We start from the raw sequence: 9,563 nt of genomic DNA, 5'->3' as shown, positions 1-9,563 counted from the left end.
CAATGAAGAAGAAAACAGATTTTTGCTTTTACATTAAAATTTACCGTTAAAAAACTATAAGTACAATAAAGTTTAAGTACTTTCTTTTAATTTTGTGAAACTTTTTTTTTCGATTTATCAATAAAATTCAACTTTTATGAATTTGTACACCATAACGTGTATGTGGCTTAATTGCGTGAGCACATGTGTAAGTAACGGATGGACGTCAGGAAAGTACTAGAACCATTCAAATGTTCGACCGAAAAATTACCTTAAATAAAGCTTTTGCCCTGCTAATAATGCATTTAAGTAGTGGTTAATATTTTCTATAAAATACATACCAGAATTATCGAAATAACGGAAGAGAAATGTAACAGAAAGGATGTCAAGTTATAAATATTTTCGAATAAATATGCTATATATACCTAAGCATGCATATGTATGTTTGTATTCATTAAACTGGGATGTTCATGAAAATGTATTAAAAATAAATTGTACTCCAATGTTATCTATGCACTTATCTCATACATACAAATCATACATATGAACATATGAGCTGTCTTTCAATCCACTCATACATATTTCGCAATAACATACACATACATACGTACATTCCAACACTCATCGCAATAGCAAAAGTCATCGTCCTCTACATTATCATAGCTGCCATCATCGTCCTCCCCATAATAATAATTAACGTCATCGAAGCCAACACCTAGTGGCACATCATTGTGTGCACCGCGCTCCTCATCTTCTTCCTCATCAGGATGATCTTCAAAACAATAGCCATTATTCTCATAGTCATCTGGCTTATTGGCTGTTGCTGCCGAGCATTCAACCGCGCTGCCATTGGCGGCGAAATGTCTGCGCCGACAACGACGACACGGGCGTACCGCCTCGGTAATGCCACTAATATCCGGCAGCGCCTTATTACACACGCGACAATGTTTGGACGCTGGTGTGCCCTCGGCGTTTTCGGCGGCTTGTTGTTGTTCGCGCGCATCAAAAGCATGCCGTAAACGCTTACGTAGCCGCTTGACGCGCCACCAATCCTTCCACCACACCCAATCCATATTGGACATACTTCAAGTGGTTTCTACGCACAAATTTATCGATTAATAAAAATCAATTCTGATGCAGATAATTTTAGGTCGATTGCACCCAATAAAAAAAAACAATAAATAGTAAAAAAAAAAAAAAGCGAAAAACCAGAAAAACTCGCTGGTAATCCAACGCACACCGCGGATCTAGTAAAGAAATATTAAGCACTCGTTTGAGTACACTCAACGGTAATGGCGCCGCTTTAAAACTGAAAACCGACAGCTGTTTCGTACGCTCGATCAGTCATAATTCTGCATAGCACTTATCGCAGTGCGGCGCACTTGCTCTCCGCGCTGTTTCGAAAACCAGCTGAGTAAACGATTTTGTAAATAAAATACGAGTAAGAAATTTGCGGGCAGTATGCCTATAGTATGTAATTCATAGGTAAGTGTAAATATAATATAGACTCAGAGTAGCTAAGAGAACAGTGTTAAATTTGAAGAGCGTACGCTGTCGGCAAATAAAGCGTTATTTACATTTTGCTGCTCGCATAAATGTCATATTAAACTTGTATTAAATATGGCATACTATAGGAAGGTGATAATGAAATCAATGGCATTATGTTGAAAGAATCGACTTAATCTGAATAGGAATTTTAAATAATAGCAGTTTTCCATATATTTTTTTGAAATAAATCACAAGATCGATCACTTCAATTTCAGACATGAAATAATCGGTTATCATGGGGTGATAACGGTCGCCATTGACGGTTACGTTCTCACCGGCATCATTTTTGAAGAAATATGGACCAATGATTCCACCGGCCGACAACCCACACCAAAGCGTTATTTTCTTCTCGATGAAAAGTCGGCTCTTGAATTTCTTCAGTTTGCTTTCAACCCAAATGCGGAAACTTTGCTCGTTTACGTACCCATTAAGCCAGAAATGGGCCCCATCGCTGAACAAAATTTGGTTCGGAAACGTTGGATCTTCTTGGAAGTTTTCAAGAGCCCATAGAATGAAGCAATGTCGAGCGCCTTCAGCGCTTGCACAATCTGTATTTTTATACGCTTTAAGACATCGGGGTAAAATGCGCCACGTCATTCCATGCATCAGTCGTTGTGATCTATTCGGTCGATATTATCTAATAATGAAAGCTGGGTCTCAAGATGGGTGATGGTGTTGTTAATAGTACGCGCAGTAGGCCAATTATGTTGACCGTAAGTTGAGCGAAGCGCGATTTGTAAAGGCATAAGTCCTTTCACGATGAAATGCTAAACAATATTGAACAAAAATAACATGACAGCTGGACCGTACCCCTACGTGGATCATCCGTTATAATATCTTTCAAAGGTTTTTTTTATAGCATAAAGGAGTATAGATAGGTCTTTATCTTGTTTTCATCGTTCAGTTTGTATCATAGCTATATGCTATAGTAATCCAATCTGAACAATTTCTTCGGAGATTTCAGTATTGATGCAGACAACGTGTCAAAAATTTCTGGTCCATAATTCAAAACCTAAGGGATTAGTTTGCATATATACAGATATGGCTGATAAACTACATACAAGTATATATTTTGTTGGGTCCCTGATGTTTCTTTTTGAGTGTTACAAACTTCATCGTACTTCGTCGTGACAGTAACACTATGGGAGGCTTAATTTTTGAATAAATATGAATAAATGATTTCCTCTGCCCTTAAATCATACTAAACACTTATGATTTGAGGATGTAATGGCATTCCAATTATGGCTTGCGGTATATCATCACTCCAAATGCGACAATTTTGTTTATTAAAATATCCACTCAACCAAAAGTTCGATTAATCGCTGAACAAAGTTTTCTTGTAAAAATCGGTATCGTTGTCCAACTCATTTTAGGCCAATTCAATGAACTTGCGACGCGCTTGATGGTCATTCGGCTTCGATTCCTGCACGAACTGGATTTTGTAAGCCAGGAAAATATTCTATAAAGTGGATGCGCACAGCTTCAGATGGATTCATTCGAGTATTCTCCGGTGCTTTGTTTCAAATCAAGTAACAACTGTCAAAGGACCAACTACGAAAAAAGTATTGTCTCACTTAAAGCCGCACGTCTAAAAAAAAAGCACCCGTTACTGCAACAAGGAGACATATTTACTTTATAAAAGAATTTCTAGGAATGCTTTTGGGACTGGTTATTTTTTTTTAATTGATTTGAATCACACAAGAGCGATCATAACTTTTTATGTCATCAACTGTGGACGTTAGGGAAAAACTAGTTCCCGAAATACTGAGTTTTTTGAGAAGCTCATTTTTAAATATCACCTTACACCTCAAAACGATTTTCTTTAGTTCCCCACTCCATAGTTAATATGCGATAGCAAAGACTAAACTGAGTATTACAACGGCTGATCCAAGCTGAGGTACTTTTTACATTAGCCTTTTTTTGACAGATCACGTGTGAATCGTGTCAAGCTGTTTTTTTTATTTTATGGCCTCTTTTATAGCCGCATTTGGAGCTGAAGAGATAACAAGAGCTGCTATTTCATTGGTGGAATCATGGGTCCATATTTCTTCAAAAATGATGCCAGTGACTACGTAACCGTCAATGTCTAGCGTTAACCCGCCATGATAACCGATTATTTCATGTCTGAAATTTCATGCTTGAAATTGAAGCTCGTGATTTCAGCGACATTTGGTTTCAACAAAAGGGCGCCAGTTCCCACACATCGCATCAACCAATGGATTTATTGAGAGAACACTACGGTGAGCAGATAATTTCACGTTTTGGGTCGGTAGATTACTCACCAAAACGGTGTAATATCACACGGTAGACTTTTTCTGTGGGGATGTGTTAAGACTAAAATCTATGGGAACAACCACACCTCGACTCAGGTCTTAGACCAAAACATCACGCATGTCTAGGGTTGTCAGCTCTCAAACTATGGAATATAGTATTTTTCCTCATTTTATATAGTATTTTCAATAAAAATATAGTATTTTTCATGAAAAGTCAACAATTGATTCTTTAATTCTTTATTAAAAAAAAGATATAAAAACATAACAAAACAATTCAAATCCAGTCAGTTTTAAACAAAAAAAATGGTATTCGTATAACCGCAATTAACCGTATACAGTTCAAAGAGCATTTGATTGAATACCAATAATGAAACATTAAATACTTCAATCCCACTTTAAGTTTTTTGAAAACAAAAGCAATATTTAAAAAAAAAAAACTTAAAAAATATTACCAATATTACATTCGCCGTAAATTATATTATATGGCTATAAAATAGATTTGCGACATATTGATAAATTTTGACTATTTTTCTTTTGTTTGTTAAGAGCATATTATTATTTTTTAAATATCGCTCTTTATCTAACAAAACCCATAAAAATCTTAATTTCAAAAGAAAAACTCAGCAAAATTTCATCTAAATTTAAAACTTTGTTGTAAGGATTTAAAAAAAAATGTTGGTTGCTATDCAGTTTTATATCTTAATCAATTTAAGTGCCATTAAGTGTAATTGTAAAGCTGCTGAAAATTACGGCTGACTTAAAATTTTTTTTTTTGCCCGCAGTGTTAGGCTTTGCATTCCATACAAAGTGTATTTGAAAATGTTTGTATATGGAAGGAAATGCCTAACTGATTGCGCTAGTGCCTAAAATGCTTTATCGATTTATCGATATGTTAGATATTCGCAATTTCAAACAACCATTTATGCACACCTTTTTCAGAAGATTTTCGCAGTTGCGAAAAAAATAAAAAATTATGCATGAATTGAGATTCAAATTTTTAGAAAAGTATGAATTAAATTGCTTAGAGTATAAATATAGTATTTTAGCGTACTATATTTATTGTGAACAGTATATAGTATTCAAGCGAAAAATATAGTACAATACTATAAATATAGTACGTCTGGCAACCCTACATTCGTCATTCGTCAGTTACTAGTCGAAATGCTCAAACGAGTCAACTCAACGGATTGAACATCTGAAACGTAGATAAAGATAATTTTCAAAAAAAGAAATGCCAAAGAATGCTCTTTCGATTGATAATAAACATTCCTCATTAAAATTTAAGTTTCTGTGTTTTTTTTTAAAGAGTAGTGAGCTTCGAAAAGGGTCACTCTTTATATGAGTAGACACTAGATACAAATTATACTAAACAATAACGACTATTTTCGCTTCGTATTCGTTGCATTGTAAACTTTATAATAGAATTTGTGGCATACTATGTATGTATATAGACACTGTAAAAAATCTGCTGTCTTTCTGTCATTTTCTGTGTTCGAAACGCATATTTTATAAATTTTTATATTGAAGCTTTCACAATGAACTAAATTGCCATTCTAAGTTTTCGCATGGTGAAGCAAACATAAGTTAAAGATTGTAGTAAACAAAATATTGTGTGTGCTACTATTAGAAAGTTTTTTAAGTCGGTCCATATTTTGGCCACACTTTTATATGATTAATATAGAGATTTAATTTCAAATTTTTACATAAAAATGTTACAGTGTAGGTTCGAACCTACGGAATTTCCATTCCTTTCTTATTTATTCGTTTACTTTTGTATGTGAATTGAGTGTTAAGAATGTAAGTTTATAAGTACATTGCTCTCCTTATCTAAAAGCCGAGTAAGTAAAAAACACGACATTCAGTCGTTAAGTAAGCACTATATGGTGTTTCCTAAATAAATAGTTGACAAAATGTCTGTTGCACTTTACTAGAAAGTTGAAGAGCAGACAAATGATAATGATTACTTTCAATTTTGATAAATGATACATACTCCTCAAATATAAAAGCTTTTAATACAAGCACTTGATTTTGACCATTCAGTTTGTATGGCAGTTACGTGCTATAGTGATGAGATATCGGCATCGGTTCCGACAAATGAGCAGGCTCTTGGGGAGAAAAAGATCTGTGCAAACTTTCATATCAATATCTCAAAAACGGAAGGGCTAAATGAACTTAGCTAGTCGCGCTGATCTATTCACGTTCTGGGTGTTGGAAACTTTAAGCGAAACTTAATATAAACCGCGTATAACAAGTAAGGAAGAGTTATGTTCGGATGTAACCGAACGTTTTATACTCTCCCAACTTGCAAGAATCAAAATCAGGGAAATATTTTATGATGCAAACCCGTCAACCCGAGGATCAGAATCCAAGCAGTTTTATCCCTAACTCAAATACCATAATTCTCAAAAAACACTTCCGAGTTAGAAAGACCTTGAGTTTTGAAAGGAAATTTGTACAAAATTTGACATCTATTGCCAATTAAAGTTTACTGGCATTACTGGGATTTTGATAATTATTGGTCATATGGTGGAATACGCTAAAAGGATTATTCGTGCAGTTTTATGCCGTTATTTTAAAATTGTATTATTAGGTTGTCAAAAAAGTCTTGCGGTATTTTCGCTAGTTGGCGCTGAGAGCGTGTAGTTCTAGTTTTATTCGTCGCATCGGGTCATGCTATACCTTTTTGGAAAGCACATTTCACGCGCTAACACGTGTTTGATTGATTGTCGTTTCTTTTAAGTCGTTCGTGAGTTATATCTCAAGCCGCCAATAAAATTTGTGCAGTTTATGGAACTGATACAGTTTCGATTTCCACCGCACAACGATGGTTTGAACGTTTTCGTTCTGGTGTAGAGGTGGTCGAAGATACGCCACGCTCCGGAAGGATTGTCGTCGAAAATTGCGATAAAATCGCTGAATTGGTCGAAAGAGACCATAGCAGCAGCCGTAGCATCGGTCAAGAGCTGGGCATGAGTCATCACAAAAAATTTATGAACAATTGAAAATTCAATAAAAAAATACCGCAAGACTTTTGTGACAACCTATTATAAGGGAAATAGCTGTATTCCCGGTTCCATTTGTCCACTAAAATAAGAATGTTAGAGGATTGTTATTATCGAGTTTGGTTGAAATCTGATAATGATTTTACCTAAAACGAGCTGTGCCACGCCCATTGTCTAATTTTACACCGGCTCCTTTAAATCTCTCTCATACCATATGAAGGGGTGGAAATTAATGTCTCTGGCGATTATTGATTTATCGCGCTTTAAGTAATTTTTAACAGTACCGTTATATGGGGAAGTTGCACTGTTTGTTTCGAATTTGGCTGTAGGGGTCTAGAAGATATGTATGTACATGAAACCTATTAGAGGGCGAGGCCACACCCACTTTTTCTAAATTTTAAGCCCACAGGTGCTCTTGCTACTACGATCTCCTCTGGCAAATAAGAATTCTATATCTTCGTCACGGACGGACAGACAGACASTCACCCGGATTCAACTTTTCTCATTATTCTGAGCCCTGAAGTCGACCAATCTATAATAGATATTCATATGCATGATAAATCTTATTTATTTTCGTAGATAACATAATTTGCTAAGAAAATGAGCCAAGCTATTAATTTAAACCATAAGCGTAATTTTCTCCTAAATTCCAAACCAAACACTTGTAGAGCTGAAGAAGAAAATGAGGAGTTAGATTTTTTTACAAACAAATTTTAATGCATAAAACCTAGAATTTGAGTAAAAGTAAAGTTTGACCAAAATTTTACTCAAGTAAGCTGCTTACCAACTACTCTCACACTCATTCAGTTTTGTTATTTTTCTTGAATATTTTTAGTTCCCAAAGTGACTTAGATTTATTTTACAAACATTTATAGTTGCTAAAATAAATGTTTTCACAATCGGTGAAAATTGTGATTTTTGTTTACTAATAAATAACCTAACTGATAGCATTAGCAATATGTATAGAAAGTTTCATAAACGATTAATTGGTTTCGCGACAGTTTTATTAATAAACTTGTGATATTTTTTTATTTTTATTTGTCTAGATTTTTTATCTGAATTCTTTTTCTATATACACCATGCAATTTCCTCACACAAATGCCTTAAAACTTACATCGTAAAACATATTTTAATCGAAAAGTGGTCCAGCCACCACGAAATTATAAGTTTAGCACAAAATATAGCAAAAGCGGAAATAAACTTTGAACGCGCACGCGAACCACTTCTTAATGCGAGCACCTATTAGACGATACTGCAAACTGAATAACACATTGGCGATTACCTTGATACAGATATGCAACCACGTTTACAAATATAGATAAGACAAACGCGCCAAACGCGCGAAAATTCGTTACACATGTTCATATATAATTGACGAGTATATTTTACTAACACTTTGGGCCAAGTTTCCTCTCTTATTTGTAATGAACACGTAGTTAGCGCTGTCGGGTGGCAACAAGCGAGCTTCACACTCACTGACCGTTCAACCAGGTAACGTGTATGATTTTAGTAAAACACTTTCTCTATAATCTCTGTTTTTACACAGGACTGAAAACGAACTTATATCTCATCAAGTAATAGTAAAGCACCTAAAGCACGCAACTACGACAAACGTCAATGAATGTTAATTAGAAAAAAAAAAATAAAGCAAAAATGCGAGTTACTATTTGTTGGTGTTTGCTAATCAATTTTTAAGCGCAAATATACGATAATATAAAGGCAGCGCTTCCCGCAAGCAGATTTTATAGCGAGCAGCTTAATTAAGGTAAGCAAATATGTCTGGAAGTTGTAAAATGTGATAACACCAAATAAAATCAAACTTTATTAATTTTATATAAATGTATGCATATACAAACATATGTAAGTAAGGGTTGCCCATATAAAAAAAAAAAAAAAAAAAAAAAAAAAAAAAAAAAAAAAAGACTTATGATATGAAAGTTATTCGTGGAAGAGAGCCAGAGAATAAAAACAGGGCTTTAAAAAACTCTAAAACGGAGAATTATTTGTTGTTGAAGCTAATGTATGGCAATATTCACGAATGCGCTTGAGCTGACAGTCCTCGTCCTTGATAGTTTACCGGGTTCGTTTCGGCTACAATACCCGATTGTATATAATAGCCATATCTTTTCTTGACTAAAATGTTGCCTCGTTATATGGCAACATTGTACAAATGTTTCATTACACCCTGCAAAATGTTCAATTTTTTAAATTATAAAAGAACAAAAAAATTACACCCTATTATAAATCAATTGTTGCATTATTTTCGTTCATAATTAGTACATACAATATAATAAATTTTTTGCACTGTAATTTACGAAACTAGTGAAAAAACGTTTTTTTCCTCTTACTTCATTAAGCGGCGGAGGTAAGGTTTTTAGGGTAAAAAAAATACATGTTTTGCGAATTTATTCCTTAAATATGGATCATGAAGAAATATTGAAGCATAAGCTGGGAACAGACCTTTCCCAGAACATCTTGAGAAAAAAACACTTTACGGTGTTCACCTGGCTAGAAATTATCCAAAAATAAGAAAACAGGAAAAATTCTTTAAATTATAATCAAATCTTCTCTAATATTTTTTTTCCTGTTAAACTTTTTTCGGCTTTTTAAAGTGAAAAGTGCTATTTTTGTGGGTGTAAAACACCCTTACCGTGCTATTCTGTACTGTGATACAGTATCAAGTCTCTAAATTTAACAGAGACAATTTTTGAGACTTGAGACGATTTTGCTATTCTGTAAGTGATAGTCACAAACTCTATTA

General features: G+C 34.4%; 1 protein-coding gene across 13 annotated transcripts in view; it reads right to left on the bottom strand.

Moving 5' to 3' along the window:
- The window catches only part of LOC108968026 (inositol hexakisphosphate and diphosphoinositol-pentakisphosphate kinase), a 43,153-nt gene that overhangs the window by 27,012 nt on the left and 6,578 nt on the right, over window positions 1-9,563 (bottom strand). For 4 of the 13 annotated variants that reach the window (XM_018931748.1, XM_018931752.1, XM_018931750.1 and 1 more), the window contains exon 1: window positions 591-1,061. The exons of 5 other annotated variants lie outside the window; for them this stretch is intronic. In XM_018931748.1, the coding sequence (XP_018787293.1) occupies window positions 591-1,061 (471 nt within the window). Of the gene's footprint in view, window positions 1-590; window positions 1,263-7,916; window positions 8,039-9,563 lie in introns of those variants that run through there. 4 more of the 13 variants (XM_018931747.1, XM_018931749.1, XM_018931751.1 and 1 more) reach the window with 2 other exon arrangements.

This window comes from Bactrocera latifrons, unplaced genomic scaffold (genome assembly GCF_001853355.1).
Source record: "Bactrocera latifrons isolate USDA-ARS-PBARC rearing strain unplaced genomic scaffold, ASM185335v1 scaffold_20, whole genome shotgun sequence".
Classification (NCBI taxonomy): Eukaryota; Metazoa; Arthropoda; class Insecta; order Diptera; family Tephritidae; genus Bactrocera; species Bactrocera latifrons.
The sequence above is the reverse complement of the archived record's forward strand: the minus strand, read 5'-3'. Positions and strand labels throughout refer to the sequence as shown.